Genomic DNA, 26,934 nt, shown 5'->3' on the forward strand with positions numbered 1-26,934 from the left:
GAAAATGTATGGCTATTGACTGGTTTGTCTACTTCCTAAAACTCGCTACGTTATATAGTATTTTGTACAAGTTCGATTTACATGTAAACGGCTCATCACAAAATATGTAAGCATGTATGTTTGGGTTTCCTCAGGTGCTCCTTTTTTCCCCCACAATTTTACTGGTTTAAAATATAAATTAAAATATATATATATATATATATATATATATATATATATATATATATATATATATATAAATTTTTTTTTTATCTATCTATCTATCTATCTATCTAAATATTATACTCACACACTCAAAGAAAATAGTTCCATACAGAAGGTTCTTGTATTGAGTTATATCTTCAGATTTCCATATTCCTTTGGACTTTATCTAGTATTGATGTGTTCATCTTGGCAATTGTGGAATATAGAAAAAAAGAACCCCCGCACAGTAGTTTATAGAGAGATCTAATGTCTGTTCAGCAATATCCACAACAGGAAAGTACTCCCCAAAAGGACCAGAAAAAAAACCAAACAAAAAACAGCTATTTAAAAATGGGCTAAGTGACAGATATATAAATGCTTGCATAAAACCAGGACCACTGAGTTAGCTGCCCATACACTTAAAGATTTATTGTCGGATCTGGCTGGTTGAAATGAAAACCTGGTAATGGATGAGAGCAAATACAATTGACCATTTGCTGCCAAACACTGAAAAACAGACATAAATGGCCAATCAGACAATGGTTAAATCCATTTGATTTAACCAATCTGTCTGAACGACCGGTTTTGTCAGTTTTACGGCATTTAGGAACAAATGGTTAATTGTCATTTGCTCTCATCCATTACCAGGTTTTCACTCCAACCAGCCAGATCCGACAATAAATCTTTAGGTTTATGGCAGCACAAGATACATATAGAGCCCCCTAATCACTCATCTGACAGCAGCATCTTTGGATGAGTGATTAGCGGGTCCTATGAATCTTTACCCAATGGTCATTGGCAGCCTAGGAGAAATACCCAGGCTCCATCATTCTTTTCTGTAGACTGAATTTGGACTTAAAGGCCATCTTTCTGGTGTGGATGTTTACCACATACTTTTCTCTAACGTCCTAAGTGGATGCTGGGGACTCCGTAAGGACCATGGGGAATAGCGGCTCCGCAGGAGACTGGGCACATCTAAAGAAAGCTTTAGGACTATCTGGTGTGCACTGGCTCCTCCCCCTATGACCCTCCTCCAAGCCTCAGTTAGATCTCTGTGCCTGAACGAGAAGGGTGCACACTAGGGGCTCTCCTGAGCTTCTTAGTGAAAGTTTTAGTTTAGGTTTTTTATTTTCAGTGAGACCTGCTGGCAACAGGCTCACTGCATCGAGGGACTAAGGGGAGAAGAAGCGAACTCACCTGCGTGCAGAGTGGATTGGGCTTCTTAGGCTACTGGACATCAGCTCCAGAGGGACGATCACAGGCCCAGCTTGGATGGGTCCCAGAGCCGCGCCGCCGGCCCCCTTACAGAGCCAGAAGGCAGAAGAGGTCCGGAAAATCGGCGGCAGAAGACGTCCTGTCTTCAACAAGGTAGCGCACAGCACTGCAGCTGTGCGCCATTGCTCTCAGCACACTTCACACTTCGGTCACTGAGGGTGCAGGGCGCTGGGGGGGAGCGCCCTGAGACGCAATAAAAACACCTTAGATGGCAAAAAAATGCATCACATATAGCTCCTGGGCTATATGGATGCATTTAACCCCTGCCAGAATACATAGAAAAACAGGAGATAGGCTCCGCCCCCTTATCGGCGGCCTTATCTCCTCAGCACACTGGCGCCATTTTCCCTCACAGCTCCGTTGGAGGGAAGCTCCCTGGCTCTCCCCTGCAGTCACTACACTACAGAAAGGGTTAAAAAAGAGAGGGGGACACTAATTAGGCGCAGTATTAACTATACAGCAGCTATAAGGGGAAATACACTTATATAAGGTTATCCCTGTGTATATATATATATATATATATATATATATATATATATATATATATATATATATATATATATATATATATATATATATATAGCGCTCTGGTGTGTGCTGGCAAACTCTCCCTCTGTCTCCCCAAAGGGCTAGTGGGATCCTGTCCTCTATCAGAGCATTCCCTGTGTGTGTGCTGTATGTCTGTACTTTTGTGTCGACATGTATGAGGAGAAAAATTATGTGGAGACGGAGCAGATTGCCTGTAATAGTGATGTCACCCCCTAGGGGGTCGACACCTGAGTGGATGAACTGTTGGAAGAAATTACGTGACAGTGTCAGCTCTGTATAAAAGACAGTGGTTGACATGAGACAGCCGGCTACTCAGCTTGTGCCTGTCCAGATGTCTCATAGGCCGTCAGGGGCTCTAAAGCGCTCGTTACCTCAGATGGCAGATATAGACGCCGACACGGATACTGACTCCAGTGTCGACGGTGAAGAGACAAATGTGACTTCCAGTAGGGCCACAAGTTACATGATTGAGGCAATGAAAAATGTTTTACACATTTCTGATAATACGAGTACCACCAAAAAGGGGTATTATGTTCGGTGAGGAAAAACTACCTGTAGTTTTCCTGAATCTGAGAAATCAAATGAGGTGTGTGATGATGCGTGGGTTTCCCCCGATAACAACTGATAATTTCTAAAATGTTATTGGCATTATATCCTTTCCCGCCAGAGGTTAGGGTGCGTTGGGAAACACCCCCTAGGGTGGATAAAGTGCTCACACGCTTGTAAGGGCTCTACCCTCGCCTGAGATGGCCGCCCTTAAGGATCCTGCTGATAGAAAGCAGGAGGGTATCCTAAAAGGTATTTACACACATACTGGTGTTATACTGCGACCAGCAATCGCCTCAGCCTGGATGTGCAGTGCTGGGTTGGCGTGGTCGGATTCCCTGACTGAAAATATTGATACCCTAGATAGGGACAGTATATTTTTGCCTATAGAGCATTTAAAAGATGCATTTCTATATATGCGTGATGCACAGCGGAATATTTGCCGACTGGCATCAAGTCTAAGTGCGTTGTCCATTTCTACCAGTAGAGGGTTATGGACACGTCAGTGGTCAGGTGATGCGTATTCCAAACGGTATTTGGAAGTATTGCTTTATTAAGGAGGAGTTATTTGGGGTCGGTCTTTCAGACCTGGTGGCCACGGCAACAGCTGGGAATTCCACGTTTGTACCCCAGGTCACCTCTCAACATGAGAAGACGCCGTATTATCAGGCGCAGTCTTTTCGTGGACAAGCGGGCAAAAGGTTCCTCATTTCTGCCCCGTGACAGAGGGAGAGGAAAAAGGCTGCAGAAATCAGCCAGTTCCCAGGAACAGAAACCCTCTCCCGCCTCTGCCAAGCCCTCAGTATACGCGGGGGCTTTACAAGCAGAATCAGGCACGGTGGGGGGCCCGTCTCAATGAATTTTAGCGCGCAGTGGGCTCACTCGCAAGTAGACCCCTGGATCCTTCAGGTGATATCTCAGGGGTACAAATTAGAATTCGAGACGTCTCCCCCTCGCCGTTTCCTAAAGTCGGCTTTACCGATGTCTCCTTCTGACAGGGAGACAGTTTTGGAAGCCATTCACAAGCTGTATTCCCAGCAGGTGATAATCAAGATACCCCTCCTGCAACAGGGAACGGGTTATTATTCCACACTGTTGTGGTACCGAAGCCGGACGGCTCGGTGAGACCGATTCTAAATCTAAAATCTTTGAACACTTACATACAGAGGTTCAAATTCAAGATTGAGTCACTCAGAGCAGTGATTGCGAACCTGGAAGAAGGGGACTACATGATGTCTCGGGACATTAAGGATGCTTACCTTCATGTCAAAATTTACCCTTCTCACCAAGGGTACCTCAGGTTTATGGTACAGAACTGTCACTATCAGTTCAGACGCTGCCGTATGGATGGTCCACGGCACCCCGGGTCTTTACCAAGGTAATGGCCGAAATGATGATATTCCTTCGAAGGAAGGGAATTTTAGTTATCCCTTACTTGGACAATTCCCTGATAAGGGTAAGATCCAGGGAACAGTTGGAGGTCGGTGTAGCACTATCTCAGGTAGTGTTGCGGAAGCACGATTGGATTTTCAATATTCCAAAATCGCAGCTGGTTCCGACGACGTGTCTTCTGTTCCTAGGGATGATCCTGGACACAGTCCAGAAAAAGGTGTTTCTCCCGGAGGAGAAAGCCAGGGAGTTATCCGAGCTAGTCAGGAACCTCCTAAAACCGAGCCAAGTGTCAGTGCATCAGTGCACAAGGGTTCTGGGTAAAAGGGTGGCTTCCTACGAAGCAATCCCATTCGACAGATTCCACACAAGAACTTTCCAGTGGGACCTGCTGGACAAATGGTCCGGGTCGCATCTTCAGATGCATCAGCGGATAACCCTGTCACCAAGGACAAGAGTGTCCCTCCTGTGGTGGTTGCAGAGTGCTCATCTTCCAGAGGGCCGCAGATTAGGCATTCAGGACTGGGTCCTGGTGACCACAGATGCCAGCCTGCGAGGCTGGAGAGCAGTCACACAGGGAAGGAATATCCAGGGCTTATGGTCAAGCCTGGAGACATCACTTCACATAAATATCCTGAAGCTAAGGGACATTTACAATGCTCTAAGCTTAGCAAGACCTCTGCTTCAAGGTCAGCCGGTGTTGATCCAGTAGGACAACATCACGGCAGTCACCCACGTAAACAGACAGGGTGACACAAGAAGCAGGAGGGCAATGGCAGAAGCTGCAAGGATTCTTCGCTGGGCGGAAAATCATGTGATAGCACTGTCAGCAGTATTCATTCCGGGAGTGGACAACTGGGAAGCAGACTTCCTCAGCACGACCTCCACCCGGGAGGGTGGGGACTTCACCCAGAAGTCTTCCACATGATTATAAACCGTTGGGAAAAACTCGACAGGTATTGCGCCAGGTCAAGGGACCCTCAGGCAATAGCTGTAGACGCTCTGGTAACACCGTGGGTGTACCAGTCAGTGTATGTGTTCCCTCCTCTGCCTCTCATACCCAAGGTACTGAGATTGATAAGATGGAGAGGAGTAAGCACTATATTCGTGGCTCCGGATTGGCCAAGAAGGACTTGGTAACCGGAACTTCAAGAGATACTCACGGAGGATCCGTGGCCTCTACCTCTAAGAAGGGACCTGCTTCAGCAAGGACCCTGTCTGTTCCAAGACTTACCGCGGCTGCGTTTGACGGCATGGCGGTTTTGAACGCCGGATCCTGAAGGAAAAAAGGCATTCCGGATGAAGTCATCCCTATCCTGATCAAAGCCAGGAAGGATGTAACCGCAAAACATTATCACCGCATTTGGCGAAAATATGTTGCGTGGTGCGAGGCCAGTAAGGCCCGACGGAGGAAATTCAACTGGGTCGATTCCTACATTTCCTGCAAACAGGAGTGTCTATGGGCCTGAAATTGGGGTCCATTAAGGTTCAAATTTCGGCCCTGTCAATTTTCTTCCAAAAAGAACTAGCTTCAGTCCCTGAAGTTCAGACGTTTGTAAAAGGGGTACTGCATATACAGCCTCCTTTTGTGCCTCCAGTGGCACTTTGGGATCTCAATGTAGTTTTTGGGGTTCCAAAAGTCACATTGGTTTGAACCACTTAAATCTGTGGAGTTAAAATATCTCACATGGAAAGTGGTCATGCTGTTGGCCCTGGCCTGGGCCAGGCGCGTGTCAGAATTGGCGGCTTTATCCTGTAAAAGCCCTTATCTGATTTTCCATTCGGACAGGGCGGAATTGAGGACTCGTCCTCAGTTTCTCCCTAAGGTGGTTTCAGCGTTTTCACCTGAACCAACCTATTGTGGTGCCTGCGGCTACTAGGGACTTGGAGGACTCCAAGTTGCTAGACGTTGTCAGGGCCCTGAAAATATATGTTTCCAGGACGGCTGGAGTCAGAAAAACTGACTCGCTGTTTATCCTGTATGCACCCAACAAGCTGGGTGCTCCTGCTTCTAAGCAGACTATTGCTCGTTGGATTTGTAGTACAATTCAGCTTGCACATTCTGTGGCAGGCCTGCCACAGCCAAAAATCTGTAAATGCCCACTCCACAAGGAAGGGGGCTCATCTTGGGCGGCTGCCCGAGGGGTCTCGGCTTTACAACTTTGCCGAACAGCTACTTGGTCAGGAGCAAATACGTTTGTAAAATTCTACAAAATTGATACCCTGGCTGAGGAGGACCTGGAGTTCTCTCATTTGGTGCTGCAGAGTCATCCGCACTCTCCCGCCCGTTTGGGAGCTTTGGTATAATCCCCATGGTCCTTACGGAGTCCCCAGCATCCACTTAGGACGTTAGAGAAAATAAGAATTTACTTACCGATAATTCTATTTCTCGTAGTCCGTAGTGGATGCTGGGCGCCCATCCCAAGTGCGGATTGTCTGCAATACTGGTACATAGTTATTGTTACCAAAAAATCGGGTTATTGCTGTAGTGAGCCATCTTTTCTAGAGGCTCCTCTGTTATCATGCTGTTAACTGGGTTCAGATCACAAGTTGTACGGTGTGATTGGTGTGGCTGGTATGAGTCTTACCCGGGATTCAAAATCCTTCCTTATTGTGTACGCTCGTCCGGGCACAGTATCCTAACTGAGGCTTGGAGGAGGGTCATAGGGGGAGGAGCCAGTGCACACCAGATAGTCCTAAAGCTTTCTTTAGATGTGCCCAGTCTCCTGCGGAGCCGCTATTCCCCATGGTCCTTACGGAGTCCCCAGCATCCACTACGGACTACGAGAAATAGAATTATCGGTAAGTAAATTCTTATTTTAAACAATTATCACATGAAAATATTTGTTATTTGGCGTACTGTATTTTAAGTGGTATATTTCTTTTTATATCACCATAACCACTGTGAGTTCGCAGAAGGGCAGACAAAGATACCTTTACGTGTTTACTTGACACTGGCTTTATGTAAGCATTTAGATCTTAGCCCGTTGCTATAGTTTTTTTTTATTTCTGGTCCTTTTTCGTGAGCACTTTCCTTTTTGTATGGTGGATATTGCTGAATAGACATTAGCGCTCTCCCTGGTGGTGAAACTTGTCATCAGGATTAACTGTTTGCTTTAATTTCCTTTTCTCTATTTACATTCCGAGTCTACTGAGATGAATACTTGAACACTGGATAAATTCCAAAGAAATATGGAAAATTGAAGATACAACTTTTCTTAGCGCAAATTGTTGTTTTCTGTTTTAAGGCAAGTGACTGGATAACTGACTGACAGAAATGGGAACATATGTGTTGTAAGGAATTAGGAGTGGAATACAGAGAATGGATAAATGTTCTGTGTATATCAATAAAGATGTGCTGTATAAATAGTAATAATAATTTAAATGTAAAACCCTGAAATCTTGTTTTGTTTTAGTATACATCTGACAATGTGTCCAAAATATTTGAGGATCTTCCAGCAAGGTTTGGCTACAGACTTCCCAGTGATGGATTAAAGGTATGTAGAGAGCCTCAAATCACTCCCGCCTCCCCCCCCCCCCCCCCCCCCCCCAGGTAAAAAATTGTTCACCAATGCCTCTCTTGAACTACACCTTCATTATTCACTCCTAAGAAGAAGAAGTGGGGAAAATGCAGAAATACCGCACACTACCTGCCAGTAAAGTAGCTCTCACTTTGCCATTTTATCAAGGTGAAGCAGGAAGCTATAGCGCTGGGATGCATCTGCCAGAGAAAACTCCACTTCTCCAATCTCTGCAAGCTCTGTAGCACATCGGCCTAGTGCTGGTGCACTATGTCGTTGCTACTGGTCAGCCTCATTGTGCATGCATGAGACCTGGCAGAGACTGATAAATCTCATTTGGAGCAGATTCTGGACAGATGGCACTTGTGTGAGATACCTGTCTTTGTTACATTTACTAGCAGCTCAGAAGACGTTCTAACTTCTGGATCCCCTCCCAGTCAGGATACATTACAAATACCAGCAGGTATTCCTGCCAATGTCTGATAAAAACGACAAGCCACATTCCTTCATTATAAATGCTAATATAGCTGTGGTCTGTAGCTATCATTACATTTTACACCTTCTAAAGGTAAGCTTATTGTTAGTGCTGACGCCATACTGTCTCTATAAAACAGTATTGTGACAGCGATATCATAAGTAGCACTTAGACAATGGAGAAAAGGCATATTCTCTACGGTAATCTCTTTAATACATTGCACTGGATCTAGGACCTTTGGCACTTAACACTAGCTAATACATCTTCCCACTAAGAGAGATGGCTATAAGAATTTTTTTAGATGGTGTAAAAGTAGTAATTGGGTAATACCACAGCTGTATTAGCATTTATATTGAAGGAATGTTTAAGTGTGACCATTATCTTCTGCATTGCTTCCTTTAAGAAAACAAAGTATCTACTGCGTGTGAGTGCGATCAAGCGACTTCACCGATTTTTCAGCAGAAACCTCTATGGATCTGTTTCCCCTCTCCTTAGCTACAGAAGAGTGAAGCTAGGCGTTTTTTGTAAGATTATTTTTGGAATAAATTAATTCTAAGGCTTATTTTCATAAATAACATTCCTACAATTGGGAGCTCTTTTTCCCAGTTTTGTAGCCATTGGTGCCGCATTTTAAATAAGTAATTCCTCGCCCACGTGTTCGATCTTCAGCAAAATCAAATGAAATCTTTAAAGTCCAGGGGCTCAATCGAATTAGGTACGAGTTTGCAAATGTGAATTTGTTTCATGAAACTTGCAGCATTTGCATGAATGTGCTACCCGAGAGATGCAAGCTCCAATTAGAAATGTTTATCCGCGATACTTGCAGCAAAGTTGTGCAAATTTTCCAAAAAATGCGATCTTTCTGGTGTCCACAAAGTGGAGACCTTTCTGGACACCAAAAACGGGACAGCGTTAGCAGAATCATGTCAAAGGCTGCAAGGAAGTACTAGTGCTCACACTAGGTTGTTTTAGCAGGGCGCTGCACCCTGTCCAATTTATTTTTTTTAGTTAAGGCAAACTCCGCCCTGCCCTTTCTGCGGCGCCCTGCTAAAACAGCTTGCCCGCTTCCTGCTCTCCCAGCGTGTAAATATGCCGCACGGCATCCTTTTACGCTTGGGGGGGGGAGCCCTGCACCTCCGTGGGTGCTGGGCATGCCCCCAACAGTGACGACGCCCACGTCCCCTACAGTAACGTCTGTGGGTTGCAGCGCCCACTTTAATGATGTTTTATGGCCACGTCCCCTATTTTACATGGCCACGCCCCCTTTTTGGACACTCGCGCGTGCACACATATGCCCCAGCAGGCCGGCACCCTGCCTATTATTATTTCTAGCGTGAACACAAAGTACTGAATGCTCTTAAAAGGTGGCAAATGGGTGACGGGTGTGTGTGTGTTTTTTTTTTTCTCTGACGTCCTAGTGGATGCTGGGGACTCCGTAAGGACCATGGGGAATAGACGGCTCCGCAGGAGACTGGGCACATCTAAGAAAGATTTAGGACTATCTGGTGTGCACTGGCTCCTTCCCCTATGACCCTCCTCCAAGCCTCAGTTAGATTTCTGTGCCCGGCTGAGCTGGATGCACACTAGGGGCTCTCCTGAGCTCCTAGAAGAAAGTATAGTTTAGGTTTTTTATTTTCAGTGAGACCTGCTGGCAACAGGCTCACTGCAACGAGGGACTAAGGGGAGAAGAAGCGAACCTACCTAAGTGGTGGTAGCTTGGGCTTCTTAGGCTACTGGACACCATTAGCTCCAGAGGGATCGAACACAGGACCCGACCTCGTCGTCCGTTCCCGGAGCCGCGCCGCCGTCCCCCTTACAGAGCCAGAAACAAGAAGGTGGTCCGGAAAATCGGCGGCTGAAGACTTCTGTCTTCTCCAAGGTAGCGCACAGCACTGCAGCTGTGCGCCATTGCTCCTCATGCACACCACACACTGCGGTCACTGATGGGTGCAGGGCGCTGGGGGGGGCGCCCTGAGCAGCAATAATAACACCTTGGCTGGCAAAACTAACACCATATATAGCCCCAGAGGCTATATAGGTGTATATTAACCCCTGCCAGAAACGATAAAATAGCGGGAGAAAGCCCGCCGAAAAAGGGGCGGAGCCAACTCCCTCAGCACACTGGCGCCATTATTCCCTCACAGCTTCGCTGGAAGGAAGCTCCCTGGCTCTCCCCTGCAGTCCTGCACTACAGAAAGGGTAAAAAAGAGAGGGGGGGCACAATTTAGGCGCAGTATATATATATTATAGGCAGCTATAGGGGAAAACACTCTGTATAGTGATATCCCTGTGTTATATAGTGCCCTGGTGTGTGCTAGCATACTCTCCCTCTGTCTCCCCAAAGGGCTTTGTGGGGTCCTGTCCTCTGTAAGAGCATTCCCTGTGTGTCGGTACTGCTGTGTCGACATGTATGATGAGGATAATGATGTGGAGGCGGAGCAAATGCCTGTGAATGTGATGTCACCCCCTGCGGGGTCGACACCAGTGTGGATGGACTTATGGAAGGAATTACGTGACAGTGTCAGCTCCTTACATAAAAGGTTTGACGACATAGGACAGCCGGCTACTCAGCTTGTGCCTGTCCAAGCGTCTCAAATGTCATCAGGGGCTATAAAACGCCCGCTACCTCAGATGACAGATACAGATGTCGACACGGATACCGACTCCAGTGTCGACGATGATGAGACGAGTGTACCCTCCAATAGATCCACCCGTTATATGATTGAGGCTATGAAAAATGTTTTGCACATTTCTGATGATACCCCAGGTACCACAAAAAAGGGTATTATGTTTGGTGAGAAAAAACTACCAGTAGTTTTTCCTGCATCTGACGAATTAAATGAGGTGTGTGAGGAAGCGTGGACTTCCCCAGATAAGAAATTGATCATTTCTAAACGGTTAATGGCTGCGTACCCTTTCCCGCCAGAGGATAGGTCACGCTGGGAAACACCCCCTAGGGTAGATAAAGCATTGACACGCTTATCAAAGAAGGTGGCACTACCGTCTCCGGATACGGCCGCCCTAAAAGAACCTGCTGATAGAAAGCTGGAAAGTACCCTAAAAGCTATATACACACACACTGGCATTATATTGAGACCCGCTATTGCATCAGCTTGGATGTGCAGTGCTGCTGCTGCGTGGTCAGACTCCCTGTCGGAAAACATTGATACCATGGATAGGGACAATATTTTGCTAACGATTGACCATATAAAAGACGCGGTGTTATACATGCGTGATGCACAGAGGGATATTTGCCGGCTGGCATCAAAAATAAGCGCTATGTCCATTGCCGCCAGACGGGGGTTATGGACTAGGCAATGGTCAGGTGATGCCGACTCCAAGCGGCACATGGAAGTTTTACCCTATAAAGGGGCGGAACTTTTTGGGGAAGGTCTTTCAGACCTCGTTTCCACAGCTACTGCTGGGAAATCGACTTTTTTGCCACAGGCTACCCCACAGCAAAAGAAAGCACCGTATTATCAGGTACAGTCCTTTCGGCCCCAGAAAAATAAGCGGGCTAGAGGCTCATCCTTTCTGCCGAGGAGCAGAGGAAGGGGGAAAAAGCTGCAGCACACAGCTAGTTCCCAGGAGCAGAAGTCCTCCCCTGCGTCCGGTAAGTCCACAGCATGACGCTGGGGCTGCTCAGGCGGAATCGGGAACGGTGGGGGCACGTCTCAGGTTTTTCAGCACACAGTGGGCTCTCTCACAAGTGGATCCCTGGGTCCTTCAAGTAGTATCTCAGGGGTACAGGCTGGAATTCGAGACGTCTCCCCCCCGCCGTTTCCTAAAATCTGCCTTGCCGGCAACTCCCTCTGCCAGGGAGGCAGTGTTGGTGGCTATTCAAAAACTGTATTCACAGAAAGTGATCGTCAAGGTACCCCTCCTTCAGCAAGGAAAGGGTTACTACTCCACAATGTTTGTGGTACCGAAACCGGACGGTTCGGTGAGACCCATCTTAAATTTAAAAACCTTGAACACTTATATCAAAAGGTTCAAGTTCAAGATGGAATCGCTCAGGGCGGTTATTGCGAGCCTGGAGGAGGGGGATTACATGGTATCCCTGGACATCAAGGATGCGTACCTGCATGTCCCCATTTACCCTCCGCACCAGGAGTACCTCAGATTTGTGGTACAGGACTGTCACTATCAGTTCCAGACGCTGCCGTTCGGGTTATCCACGGCACCGAGGGTCTTTACCAAGGTAATGGCCGAAATGATGATACTCCTTCGCAAGAAGGGAGTTTTAATTATCCCGTACTTGGACGATCTCCTGATAAAGGCGAGGTCCAAAGAACAGTTGATAGTGGGGGTGGCACTTTCGCAGGAAGTGCTACAACAGCACGGCTGGATTCTAAACATTCCAAAGTCACAGCTGGTCCCGACGACACGTCTTCTGTTCCTGGGAATAATTCTGGACACAGACCAGAAAAGAGTGTTTCTTCCACTGGAAAAGCCGAGGAATTGTCATCTCTGGTCAGAGACATTCTAAAACCAGGAAAAGTGTCGGTACATCAATGCACACGAGTCCTGGGAAAAATGGTAGCTTCATACGAAGCAATTCAATTCGGAAGGTTCCACGCAAGGACGTTCCAGTGGGACCTGTTGGACAAATGGTCCGGGTCCCATCTCCAGATGCAACAGCGGATAACCCTATCGGCCAGAACCAGGGTGTCGCTGCTGTGGTGGCTGCAGAGGGCTCATCTACTAGAGGGCCGCAGATTCGGAATACAGGACTGGGTCCTGGTGACCACGGATGCCAGCCTTCGGGGCTGGGGGGCAGTCACAAAGGGAAGAAATTTCCAAGGACTGTGGTCAAATCAGGAGATTTCTCTTCACATAAATATCCTGGAGCTAAGGGCCATTTACAATGCCCTAAGCCAGGCAAGACCCCTGCTTCAAAACCAGCCGGTACTGATCCAGTCAGACAACATCACGGCGGTCGCCCATGTAAACAGACAGGGCGGCACGAGAAGCAGGATGGCGATGGCAGAAGCCACAAGGATTCTCAGATGGGCAGAGAATCATGTGTTAGCACTGACGGCAGTGTTCATTCCGGGAGTTGACAACTGGGAAGCAGACTCCTCAGCAGGCACGACCTCCACCCGGGAGAATGGGGACTTCATCCAGAAGTCTTCCAAATGCTGGTCAACCGGTGGGAAAAACCACATGTAGACATGATGGCGTCCCGCCTCAACAAGAAGTTGAAAAGATATTGCGCCCGGTCAAGAGACCCTCAGGCGATAGCGGTGGACGCTCTAGTGACACCATGGGTGTACCAGTCGGTTTATGTGTTTCCTCCTCTACCTCTCATACCCAAGGTACTGAGAATAATAAGAAGGCGAGGAGTGAAAACCATACTCGTGGTTCCGGATTGGCCAAGAAGAGCTTGGTACCCGGAACTTCAAGAGATGCTTACAGAGGACCCTTGGCCTCTGCCGCTCAGACAAGACCTGCTGCAGCAGGGACCCTGTCTGTTCCAAGACTTACCGCGGCTGCATTTGACGGCATGGCGGTTGAACACCGGATCCTGAAGGAAAAGGGTATTCCGGAGGAAGTCATCCCTACCCCTGATCAAAGCCAGGAAGGATGTCACCGCAAGACATTATCACCGCATTTGGCTAAAATATGTTGCTTGGTGCGAGGCCATGAAGGCCCCGACGGAGGAATTTCAACTGGGTCGATTCCTGCACTTCCTGCAAGCAGGGGTGACGTTGGGCCTCAAATTGGGGTCCATAAAGGTCCAGATTTCGGCTCTGTCGATTTTCTTCCAAAAAGAACTGGCTTCACTGCCCGAAGTTCAGACTTTTGTCAAAGAAGTACTGCATATTCAGCCTCCTTTTGTGCCCCCAGTGGCACCTTGGGATCTCAATGTGGTTTTGGCATTCCTGAAATCACATTGGTTCGAACCACTTAAGACTGTGGATTTAAAATATCTCACGTGGAAAGTGGTCATGCTGTTGGCCTTGGCGTCGGCCAGGCGGGTTTCAGAATTGGCGGCTTTGTCTTGTAAAAGCCCTTATCTGATTTTCCATATGGATAGGGCAGAATTGAGGACTCGTCCTCAGTTTCTCCCAAAGGTGGTCTCAGCTTTTCACTTGAACCAACCTATTGTGGTGCCTGCGGCTACTAGGGACTTGGAGGATTCCAAGTTGCTGGACGTAGTCAGGGCCCTAAAAATTTATATTTCCAGGACGGCTGGAGTCAGAAAGACTCGCTGTTTATCCTGTATGCACCCACCAAGCTGGGTGCTCCTGCTTCTAAGCAGTCTATTGCGCGCTGGATTTGTAGCACTATTCAGCTGGCGCATTCTGCGGTAGGCTTACCGCGGCCTAAATCTGTAAAAGCCCATTCCACACGGAAGGTGGGCTCATCTTGGGCGGCTGCCCGAGGGGTCTCAGCTTTACAACTTTGCCGAGCAGCTACTTGGTCGGGGGCAAACACGTTTGCTAAATTCTACAAATTTGATACCCTGGCTGAGGAGGACCTGGAATTCTCTCATTCGGTGCTGCAGAGTCATCCGCACTCTCCCGCCCGTTTGGGAGCTTTGGTATAATCCCCATGGTCCTTACGGAGTCCCCAGCATCCACTAGGACGTCAGAGAAAATAAGATTTTACTCACCGGTAAATCTATTTCTCGTAGTCCGTAGTGGATGCTGGGCGCCCATCCCAAGTGCGGATTGTCTGCAATACCTGTACATAGTTATTGTTACAAAAATCGGGTTTTGTTGTAAGCCATCTCTTCAGAGGCTCCATTTTGTTATTATACTGTTAACCGGGGTTCCTATCACGTGTTATATGGTGTGATTGGTGTGGCTGGTATGAGTCTTACCCGGGATTCAAAAATCCTTCCTTATTGTGTCAGCTCTTCCGGGCACAGTTCCTAACTGAGGCTTGGAGGAGGGTCATAGGGGGAGGAGCCAGTGCACACCAGATAGTCCTAAATCTTTCTTAGATGTGCCCAGTCTCCTGCGGAGCCGTCTATTCCCCATGGTCCTTACGGAGTCCCCAGCATCCACTACGGACTACGATAAATAGATTTACCGGTGAGTAAAATCTTATTTTTTGTGTGTGTGTGTATATATATATATATATATATATATATATATATATATATATATATATATATATATATATATATATATATTTTTTTTTTTTTTTATATGTTAATTCATTTAGAAGATATAAAAATTAAATTAATTTCCAAATCGTGTTCGTTGGTTGTGAGATCTACCTGTTGTGAAAGGGTAAAAGGGTCTTTATTCTACTCCAACACTGCGTTGGATAGTTATGAAATCTATGTCTGGAGAGGTTGCTACACTTTTAGAAAAGCGAGTCACTTTGTTACCCAACCCCCCTTCTACAAATTTGGGGATTAAGATTTTTCAATGACTACTTAACAGTGAGGTACAGTCTAAATAACTTGATAAAGATTGTCTGTCTTGGAGGTATGCAGTTAGATTCCTGACTGTCAGGATCCCGGGGGTCAAAATCCCGACAGCCATTGAAATGCTAATGGTCGGAATCACAAACACTGGGCAAAAACCCCACTTGGGGGTTGGTCCACGCCACCACCCAAGGGGGAATAGAACCTTTCGGTCGCCAATGGGCCAAAAGTGTGGCGAGCGCAGCGAGCCCATGAGGGGACACGCTTCTCTCGTTGTCAGGATTCTGGCTGTCGGGATTCCGGCATCAGGAAAACATACTGATCCCGTCTGGGATATGTGGCAGACATCTTGACACAGAGTCCACTAGGAAATGTGGTGAGTGCCCTCAGGATTGTTTTATGTTTATGTACTAGCTGAATTTAAAGCTCCGGAATTTAAAGAATAATACCAATCTTTGTCAGGCCGTACCTCTGTTCTTCCACGAATTGATGCTGTCAAAATGCTGGTGCTGAGGAGAATAATCCGCCTCCTTCTCTGCCCCGTCCCGCCTCTGATACCGCCCTGCTCATTGCTGTAAATGCTGGGACGACAGGCCAAGCTCAGCCCGATGTATGTTAAACATGTTAGGTTTTGCAGACTGACTCTGTCAAAGGGCCCTACAGTAGGTCTCCTTGCTTAGCTTCGAAACTAAAATATGCCTTTGCCGCTACCCATGATTGCCTCTGCTCCTAATCTCAGCTCCTACCTATGGGTGCCTGTATCCTTACCCGTGGGTGCCTCTGCCCCTCCCCGTGGGTGCCTCTGCCCCTCCCCTTAAGATGTACCTTACATCTGCACACTGCTCGTGCTGTGAAAGCATTTAATGTTCTGTATTAACTGGTCCAGTTATATCTACAAAAGATTTAAAATGTGCACTTTAATATTGCGTGTTCTTCATCTATGCATGACGTAAATATTATACATAAATGCCAAACTTACATAGCAATAACCCTTAAACAATTATGATTGGCAACAGATAACACTTTAAAATTTCACTTTTGTCGCCTGAAAGTAATTCCATGGTAGAGCATTGGTAAAAATGAAATAAATATTGTATTGTGAAACAGATGTTTTGCATAAGATGATATTGCATTGGTTTTTGTTTGGCCAGCTATTAACGAGATTCGCTGCCAGTGTAAAGGTGCATACACACTGAGCGCTTTTCTCCCCTGCCCAGCGATGTCAGCAGGGGTGAGCTGCTTTCCATAGCAGGACGCTGTGGAAAGCCGCTCACCCCGCTGTTCATCTACTGGTAATACCAGTAGATGAATGGCGACCGCCAGCGGTGAAGCGGGAGCGCGCATCAGCACTCACCGCCGGGACATACACACTGGGCGGTTTTGAGCTGAAAGCCGCTCAACACACCAAAAGTGAGCTGCTTTCAGCTCAAAATCGCCCAGTGTGTATGGGCCTTAAGACTTCCTGCCTTAGTATAGAACTCCAGTCTAAGGGGTTGTAAAACCCGGCATTTCTGGTTGCGTTTATGGGCCTTATTCAGCTTCAGTTGAAGTTTTGCTGATGCGTCTCATACTGAATAAGGTACTTTTAAAAGGACAATGCTTTTACTAGCAAGGCACGGCAACCCGACACTTCGTAATTTAACCCGGATATTAGTAGAGTCAGTATGGCACCCTCTAAACTGTCAGCTGCCTCAGGGCATAACCTATGATGGGGATGTGCATGAAAAATCACTTTTAAAATGTTTTCCAAAACCTTTTGCTCTGTTTCTCTGACGTCCTAGTGGATGCTGGGTACTCCGTAAGGACCATGGGGAATAGACAGGCTCCGCAGGAGACTGGGCACTCTTAAAAGAAAGATTAGGTACTATATCTGGTGTGCACTGGCTCCTCCCTCTATGCCCCTCCTCCAGACCTCAGTTAGAATCTGTGCCCGGCCAGAGCTGGATGCACCTAGTGGGCTCTCCTGAGCTTACTAGAAAAGAAAGTATTTGTTAAGTTTTTTTATTTTCAGTGAGATCTGCTGGCAAAAGACTCACTGCTACGAGGGACTGAGGGGAGAGAAGCAAACCTACCTGCTTGCAGCTAGCTTGTGCTTCTAAGGCTACTGGACACCATTAGCTCCAGAGGGATCGAACACAGGGCCCGACCTCGATAGTCCGTTCCCGGAGCCGCGCCGCCGTCCCCCTTGCAGAGCCAGAAGACGGAAGAACCAGGAGAAAATCGGCGGCTGAAGACTCCGGTCTTCAATAAGGTAGCGCACAGCACTGCAGCTGTGCGCCATTGCTCCCACAGCACACCACACGCTCCGGTCACTGGTGGGTGTAGGGCGCTGGGGGGGCGCCCTGGGCTGCAATATGTATACCTTTTTGGCAAATGTGCACATAATACAGTTATAAACTGTATATGTGCCTAATCCCCCGCCATTAATATTATTAAAAAAGCGGGAGAAGCCCGCCGCGGAGGGGGCGGGGCTATCTCCCTCAGCACACCGGCGCCATTTTCTCTTCACAGCTCCGCTGGAAGGACGCTCCCCAGGCTCTCCCCTGCAGTATACACTACGAGAAGGGTAAAAAAGAGAGGGGGGGCACATAAATTTAGGCGCAAAAGGTGATATAAGCAGCTATTGGGGGATAATTCACTTTGTGTTAGTGTAAATCCCTCTGTTATATAGCGCTCTGGTGTGTGCTGGCATACTCTCTCTGTCTCCCCAAAGGACTTTGTGGGGTCCTGTCCTCAGTCAGAGCATTCCCTGTGTGTGTGTGCGGTGTGTCAGTACGGCTGTGTCGACATGTTTGATGAGCACGCTTACGTGGAGGCGGAGCAGGAGCCGATAAGTGTGATGTCGCCCCCTGCGGGGCCGACACCAGAGTGGATGGATATGCGATTCAAAATATTGCTTTGTGTTTTTATACTTAGAAATGTATTTCTCCTACATGAACAAGAAACACTTTGAACTGAGCAGTGAATTAGATTTTGCAGTCTCACAGGACAATTTGAGAGACACCACTCTGTCCTTGAACATCAGAAAAATACAATGATATTTGTGATTGGCGCATAATTATATAAAGGTGTAATGTTCTGTACCATCACTTTTACCCAAATAATAATCGGAACATCAAGATGGTTTTTTAATAAAAAGCACACTGACTTTAATAAAATATATTACAAAATAATTGATTTAAAATACATAGAGCAAGTATTGTTAAACAATACATATGAAATGCACAGACCACTGGTTTAAAAAACTTTCTACATCTCACCCCTTAGTAGGGCTGCGGTGGGCTAGCTTATATTAAGCTTTGATAGGGTCCCGGGCTACAGAGCTCGGCACCACTGCAGCAGGCATGTATCTGGGCCAGAAAGTCCAGGATCCACACATAGGGGGTGATTCAGACCTGATCGTAGCTGTGCTAAATTTAGCACAGCTACGATCATCCACACGAACATGCAGGGGGACGCCCAGCACAGGGCTAGTCCGACCCGCATGTCGGGCTCCGCCCCACCGCACAAGTACAAAAGCATTGCACAGCGGCGATGCTTTAGTACATGAAGAGTAACTCCCAGCCATCGCAGCTGCTGCTTGCTGGCCAGGAGTTACTAGTCGTTGTGATGGTAGCAGTGGCTGCATGTGACATCACGCAGCCGCTGCCCCCCGCCCCCCACATGGTTCGGCCACACCTGCATTTTTTTGGACTGCGCCCCTTCCCGCTCAGCAACCGCCTCTGCCTGTCAATCAGGCAGAGGCCATCGCTGGGCTATGACAGCCGTCGGCTGTCTGGCATGCGCACTTCTGACCTGCTCGCTGCGCTGCGATGAACGCCAGCGTGCGATCAGGTCAGAATGACCCTTATGGTGTCCATATAAATGCGTTAACTGATACTGTCCAAAGTCCTCAAGTCCATCTCTGCAGTCTCTGTAATCTATTTCAGGCACAGCAGATATCCACCTGCGCACAGCATCTATTCACATTATGGGGAGAGGTTGGGGGAAGCCCAGCAATGCATGCCCCCATTAGTGATGAAACCGGCCTGGCATTCCCCCATTTGTGATACTGACATGGGCCGCACAGCCTCCAATAGTGATACACGCCCCCTTTTTGTGCGTGCGCGTGCTGTCCCTACGCCCGGCCCGCTTCCTAGTGGGAACACTACATTATTGTGATGTATATTTTATATTGTACACATTGATCACAAAATTCCTTTGTAAACAATATTTGCAGTTTTTCCTACAGGGATAAATACAAAAACGTACTTGGGGCTACTAACTCATGAGCTTGCCACGTAAGGCTGCCCATGAGAGAAACAGCTGGTCCTGAGATCTACACCTGCAGCCCTGGGGGTTTGCCCCTGATACTTGTTGATCATCATAGCAAAGCAGACGCTTACAGGAAACTGCAGGCGCTTGAATTGAAAAGGAAAATTGTTGGGGATAAAGGGATATAAATTGGTATAAACACAGTCTCACCTGCGCCACATCCCGTTACAATCTCTGCCTCCGGTTCCTCCTCAGAGCAGTCCCTTTTAAGTAGTGTTCCTTGCATAACTTGGGCGAAGTCAAGTTCCGCAGAAGCTTTTCAGTGAGTGTCAGTTGTCTGGTTTTTCCTTTCTTGCTCTCCCTGATGTCACATAGAGATTACACAAACCTTTGTTTCTTTCTAGATCACTAAGCTATACAATCATGAAATTGCCATCCAAATTCATCCAGTAGTTTTTGCTGATGCTGGAACAAACAGACCAGACAAAAATTCAGAATTTCTGCTGCGGGGTACACTGGGCTCCACAAGGATTGGACAATGGAGTGTAGAGTAGGATCTTGATCCGAAGCACCAACAGGCTCAAAGCTTTGACTATTCCCAGAATGCACAGCGCCACCTCCTATTTCTCTGACGTCCTAGTGGATGCTGGGACTCCGTCAGGACCATGGGGATTAGCGGCTCCTCAGGAGACAGGGCACAAAAATAAAAGCTTTAGGACTAGGTGGTGTGCACTGGCTCCTCCCCCTATGACCCTCCTCCAAGCCTCAGCTAGGTTTTTGTGCCCGTCCGAGCAGGGTGCAATCTAGGTGGCTCTCCTAAAGAGCTGCTTAGAAAAAGTTATTAGGTTTTTTATTTTCAGTGAGTCCTGCTGGCAACAGGCTCACTGCAACGAGGGACTTAGGGGAGAAGAAGTGAACTCACCTGCGTGCAGGATGGATTGGCTTCTTAGGCTACTGGACACCATTAGCTCCAGAGGGATCGAACACAGGCCCAGCCATGGAGTCCGGTCCCGGAGCCGCGCCGCCGACCCCCTTGCAGATGCCGAAAAGTGAAGAGGTCCAGAAACCGGCGGCAGAAGACTTTTCAGTCTTCATGAGGTAGCGCACAGCACTGCAGCTGTGCGCCATTGTTGTCAGCACACTTCACACCAGCGGTCACTGAGGGTGCAGGGCGCTGGGGGGGGCGCCCTGGGCAGCAATGATAATACCTTGTTCTGGCTAAAAATACATCACATATAGCCCCTGGGGCTATATGGATGTATTTAACCCCTGCCAGGTCTCACAAACACCGGGAGAAGAGCCCGCCGAAATAGGGGGCGGGGCCTATCTCCTCAGCACACAGCGCCATTTTCCTGCACAGCTCTGCTGCGAGGAAGGCTCCCAGGACTCTCCCCTGCACTGCACTACAGAAACAGGGTAAAAAAAACAGAGAGGGGGGGCACTTTTTTGGCGATATTGATATATTAAGCTGCTATAAAGGAAACAACACTTCTGTAGGGTTGTTCCTATATATTTATAGCGCTTGGGTGTGTGCTGGCAAACTCTCCCTCTGTCTCCCCAAAGGGCTAGTGGGGTCCTGTCTTCTATCAGAGCATTCCCTGTGTGTCTGCTGTGTGTCGGTACGTGTGTGTCGACATGTATGAGGACGATGTTGGTAATAATAAAAAGCTTTTTATGAGGTAAAAAGTGAAGACTTCAAGGGCAGCAGCGGTGGTAAATGTCTTGTGACATTCACTGCTGCAGCTCCATCTCTCCCCAGCGGCGCTGTACACTCCCGAGCCCTGGTTGCCGGGTACCTACAGCGGAGGCTCCGGTTTTCTTCACGTTAGACACACACGGCTGGGGCTCTCCAGGATCGCGTGGCCGCGCTTCAGGAGGTGGTAAGTGGGTCCCGCTTGCGGGACCCGGTCTTTATCGCGATCCGGCGCGGTCAGTGGGAGGCGGGCCGCGCGTGCTGGCGGTGGACACTGTGGCAGTACAGGCAATCCCACTAGATCACCAGGGCATGGGCGCAGGTCAGGTTTTCTCTCTAAACCAATTCTTATATCGCCCACAGTACCCAGTGGTTTTGCCAGCAGAGGGGATAAGGCTTAGACCTGAAGCCCCTCCCCCAGCCCCAGGGCGCCATTTCTAGCAAGTGTTCCCGCCCTGGAGCTGCATATCTGTCTTTTCCTCACTCCCTGTCAGTGTCTGCGGCGCCATTATCCCTCAGCTCACTGTTCCCGGGACTGCTTGGGCAATTCCTCCTATATAAAGCCGCCTGGTTGTCAGTGCTGTGCCTTTTCATGACACTTAAGTATTCTACCTGCCTTTTTAGACAGTGATAGTTAGGAAAGAGTGCACTTAGTCAGGGTTTTATAGTACAATAACCCTGTGATATACATCCAGTTCTTACTGTGTACTGTTATATCTATTGTTATATAGCTGTGTAAGCTAGTCCAGTGCAGTATTATTGTCAGTAATAACCTCTGCATTGTACAAACTGTGACTTTCTGTGTGTGTGCATTTGATAGCTGAGTGGTGTCCATTTCGTGTCTTTCACTCAACCTGCTATCCCTATATTCCATAACCTGAGGGGGCTTGGTGCGTCAGGTGTTATCTAATATAGGATTTTCACAAAGATATACCGTATTACGTATTTTTCTCTGTGATTTAGTCACCATATCTCTCCTTTATCTCTGCTAGTGCTGACTACACTGCGCAGGGGTTTGGGTTCAGAGGTATAGTGCTGCTGATAATTGTACTGTGTTAACCTCATACTGCAAGTTATATCATGTTTGCTTCTGAGGGTAACGGTTCTGGGGCTGAACACACTGCCGGTGTTGCTGACGCCACGGGGCCATATGAGGAGAATATAGCAGCTGTGGACTCTGGTTCTGGGGGGCTCCTTGCCCCCCAGTGGGACTATGGCAACGGAGGCACATACTGACCCACCGTGGGCCGCTTTTTCCACGCTTCTGCATGCGCTAGTTCATAAACTCACTCCCCCTATAGGACCCCCAATGCCGGTACAACCGTATGTGGTCCCTGCAGCTAACCTGCCGTGGGCGGACGATTTATCTGCTCAATTAAAGAAGTTGAACCAGTCCTTGACTACTAAAAAGTCTGACCAATGCTCGCCTAAGTCCAAGAGGTCCTCTAAGCGTGCGATTATCTCCTCACAATCCACTGCTGTCACTGACACCTCGTCTGATGAAGACGGCACATATACTGACCCCTCAGGTTCTGACTCAGATACGGCTGATGGGGAGGGTAGTTCACATGTGGATGTTCCTGATCTTTTGGAGGCTATTAAGTTAATTCTGCAGATTACGGATGATCCCGAGCCATACGTCCCTCCTTAGAAACCAGATAGGTTCAAGCGTCAGAAGGTGGTTAAGCAAGTTTTACCTCACTCTGACCACCTAGTGGATATACGTCAGGAACCCTGGGAAAACCCGGGTACGAAGTTTGTGCCTCAAAAGAAGATGCTGGCTCGCTTTCCCCTCGTGCCAGAGCTGTCTAAAAATTGGGAAACGCCTCCTCCAGTGGACTCACATGTGGCTAGGATGGTGGTTTCCTCAGCTCTACCTGTCACTACCATCACGTCTCTATAAGAGCCTACGGATAAACGTGTGGAGGGTTGTCTGAAAGCGATTTACACCCTCACGGGTGCTGCACAAAGGCCCACTATTGCAGCTACATGGGCTGCAGAGGCTATTGAAGCATGGGCCTTGGACTTAGAAGCTGAAATCTCTTCTGACCATGCTAGACAATGCTTGTCATATATTGTCACAGCTTCTTGATATATTAAAGAGGCGGCTTCTGATGCCGGTATCCTAGCAGCCAAGGCCTCTACTACGTCAGTCCTGGCTCGCCGGATATTGTGGCTGAGATCCTGGTCTGTGGATCTGGACTCTAGAAAAACCATGGAGGTACTCCCTTTCAAGGGAGATATTCTGTTTGGGGAGGACTTAAATAAGATAGTGGCTGACTTGGCTACTGCCAAAACTGCCTGTCTGCCTAATACCGCTCCTTCTGTGTCGAAGGCTAAAGGTACGTCCTTTCGCCCCTTTCGTCCTTCAGGTAAAGCAAAAGATCAGCCATACCATAAGCAGGCCCGCACTTCCAAACCTGGTAAGCCGAAGCCCAAAAGAGCCTGGACTGCCCGTCAGCCAGCTGCCAAGACCGATAAGCCTGCCGCATGACGGGGCGGGCCTCCCCCTGGGGGATCCCAGGGTGGGGTGCCGGCTTCTAAGGTATACCCAGGAATGGTTGAAGACCACTTCAGATGCCTGGGTACGGGAAGTCGTCTCGAGGTTACGCCATAGCCTTCAAATACCGACCCCCTTATCGATTTTGCCAGACAGACGTCCCTTTGGACCAGACACAGGCAAAAACTCTGCACTGGGTGGTACAGACCCTCCTGGATACAGGAGTCGTAGTACAGGTGCCTCTTGCTCAGAGGGGCCGGGGGTACTATTCTCCGCTGTTTCTAGTCCCGAAACCGAATGGGTCCTCCCGGCCCATTCTCAACCTCAAGGCATTGAACAGGTTTGTGAAGGTTTCCAAGTTCCGTATGGAAACCCTTCGCTCTATAGTTCTGGCCTTGGAACCTGGGGACTTCATGGTCTCCCTGGACATACAGGATGCTTACCTGCATATTCCTATAGCAGTGTCACATCAACAATACCTGAGGTTCGCTATTGTCAACCTACATTACCAGTTTCGGGCGTTACCTTTTGGTTTGACAACGGCTCCGCGAGTCTTCACCAAAGTGATGACGGTGGTACTCTGCCGTCAAGGGGTCAGGATACTGCTGTATCTGGACAACTTGTTAATCCTGGCAAATTCCCCAGATCTTCTCCTGCGTCATCTGGATATGACGGTCCGGTTTCTACAAGCCCACGGGTGGCTCATCAACTGGAAGAAGTCCTCCCTGGTCCCTGCTCAGAGTATGGTGCACCTGGGAGCGTTGTTGGACACTCACAACCAGAGGTGGTTCTTGTCTCCGGAGAAAGTCCTGAAGATTCAGGACAGGATTCGTTGCTTCCTTTCTTGTCCGCAAGTGTCGATACATTCGGCAATGCAGGTGCTGGGCCTAATGGTATCAGCATTCGACATGGTGGAGTATGCTCAATTCCATTCCCTCCCCCTCCGGAGGCTGATTCTAGCCAAGTGGGACGGCCTGCCTCACCGGATCAGATCTCAAATGATCATCTTGACTCCGGAGGTCCGTCTGTCGCTACACTGGTGGCTCCGGGACCAACAATTGTGCAGGGGTCGTCCCTTCTGGATATCCAACTGGGTCCTTTTAAGGACAGATGCCAGTCTAAGAGGTTGGGGCGCGGTGCTGGAGCAACACTCCCTTCAGGGTTGGTGGACCAAGGAGGAATCTCTCCTCTCGATCAACATTCTGGAATTGCGGGCGGTCTTCAATGCGTTGAACCTGGCCCAGCATTTAATTCAGAACCGTCCTGTTCAAGTACAGTGGGACAACGCCACCACAGTGGCTTACATAAATCATCAAGGCGGCACTTGAAGCCGTTTGGCAATGAAGGAAGTCTCACGGATTCTACATTGGGCGGAACGCCATCTACCGGCCATATCGGCAATATTAATTCTGGGAGTCCTGAATTGGGAAGCGGACTTTCTCAGTCGTCAGGACGTGCATGGCGGCGAGTGGGTCCTCCATCCAGAAGTGTTTCAACTCCTCGTGGAAAAGGGGGGTCTTCCAGACGTGGATCTGATGGTGTCTCGACACAATCACAAGGTTCCGGTCCTCGGAGCAAGGACAAGGGATCCTCAAGCAGCATTCGTGGATGCGCTGGCGGTGCCGTTGAGGTTTCGGCTGCCGTACGTGTTCCCTCCGGTGTCACTCCTGCCCAGGGTAATTCGGAAGTTCAAGCAAGAAAAAGGAATTCTGCTTCTCATAGCTCCAGCGTGGCCCAGACGGCACTGGTTCTCAGACCTGCAGGGCCTATCGTCAGAGCATCCAATTCTACTTCCACAACGCCCAGACCTCCTCGTTCAGGGCCCCTGTGTCTACCAGGACCTAGCTCGGCTATCTTTGATGGCGTGGCTCTTGAAGCTTCCGTCTTGAGGGCTAAAGGTTTTCTGAAGAGGTCATTAAAACTATGTTGCGGGCCCGGAAACCGTCTTCTGCTCAGATTTATCATAGGGTCTGGCATTCCTACTTTGTTTGGTGCGCATCTAACAATTATGACGCTTCCAAGTTTAGTACAGCCAAACTTTTGGCTTTTCTGCAGCAAGGCCTAGATTTAGGCCTGCGTCTGGCCTCCCTCAAGGTTCATATTTCTGCCTTGTCGATGTGGTTTCAGAGAAAAATTGCGACTTTACCTGATGTTCATACTTTCACTCAGGGTGTGTTGCGTATCCAACCTCCCGATGTCCCGCCTGTGGCTCCTTGGGACTTGTCGGTGGTTTTGGAGGCGTTGCAGGAGCCTCCATTTGAACCTCTTGGTTCAGCTGACCTTAAGTGGCTTTCCCTTAAGAAGGTGGTCTTGCTGGCTATTGCCTCTGCTAGAAGAGTGTCGGGTCTGGGTGCCTTGTCTTGTAGTTCCCCATATCTGATTTTTCACCGTGACAGGGCGGTTCTTAGGACTCGTCCCGGATATTTACCTAAGGTGGTTTCTTCGTTCCACCTTAATCAGGAGATTGTGGTTCCGGCCTTTGTCTCTCCTGATTTGTCTCCCAAAGAGCGGTCTTTGGATGTGGTACGGGCTCTCCGTATCTATGTGAAGAGAACTGCTTCTATTCGAAACTCTCATTCTCTTGTATTTTGTTTGGATTTCACAAACGCGGCTGGCCTGCTCACAAGTGAACTCTGGCCAGATGGATTAGAATGGTGATTGCACATGCTTATGTGAAGGCTGGTCTCTCTGCTCCTGATCACATTAAGGCCCATTCTACTCGGTCTGTTGGACCTTCTTGGGCAGGCCGCCGTGGTGCGACCCTTGAACAATTGTGCAAGGCGGCTACGTGGTCCTCGGGGAACACATTCATAAGGTTCTATGCCTTCGATACTGCCGCTTCCCAGGATGCTTCCTTTGGATGCCGGGTTCTTGTGCCCGCTACAGTGCGTCCCCTCCCATAAGGAACTGCTTTAGGACATCCCCATTGTCCAATCCTTGTGGAGCCCAGTGTACCCCGCAGCAGAAAACGAGTTTTATGGTAAGAACTTACCTTTGTTAAAACTCTTTCTGCGAGGTACACTGGGCTCCACAAGGCGCCCACCCTGACGCACTTAGCGGCTAATGCCATACCAAACCAAAGAAGCTAACACTTCTCCTGTCGTGAGAGTGTGGTATGTGGCTACTAACCGTTGTCGTCTCTTTTCCTGCTACTGCATTGGGCTG

General features: G+C 48.5%; 1 protein-coding gene across 2 annotated transcripts in view; it reads left to right on the forward strand.

Annotated features, from left to right (window-relative positions):
• RNF13 (ring finger protein 13) overlaps positions 1 to 26,934 on the forward strand; it is a 322,147-nt gene that overhangs the window by 146,144 nt on the left and 149,069 nt on the right. For both annotated transcript variants that reach the window (XM_063916030.1, XM_063916028.1), the window contains one exon: positions 7,359 to 7,439. In XM_063916030.1, coding sequence (XP_063772100.1) covers positions 7,359 to 7,439 — 81 coding nt within the window. The remainder of the gene's footprint in view (positions 1 to 7,358; positions 7,440 to 26,934) is intronic.

This window comes from Pseudophryne corroboree, chromosome 4 (genome assembly GCF_028390025.1).
Source record: "Pseudophryne corroboree isolate aPseCor3 chromosome 4, aPseCor3.hap2, whole genome shotgun sequence".
Taxonomy (NCBI): Eukaryota; Metazoa; Chordata; class Amphibia; order Anura; family Myobatrachidae; genus Pseudophryne; species Pseudophryne corroboree.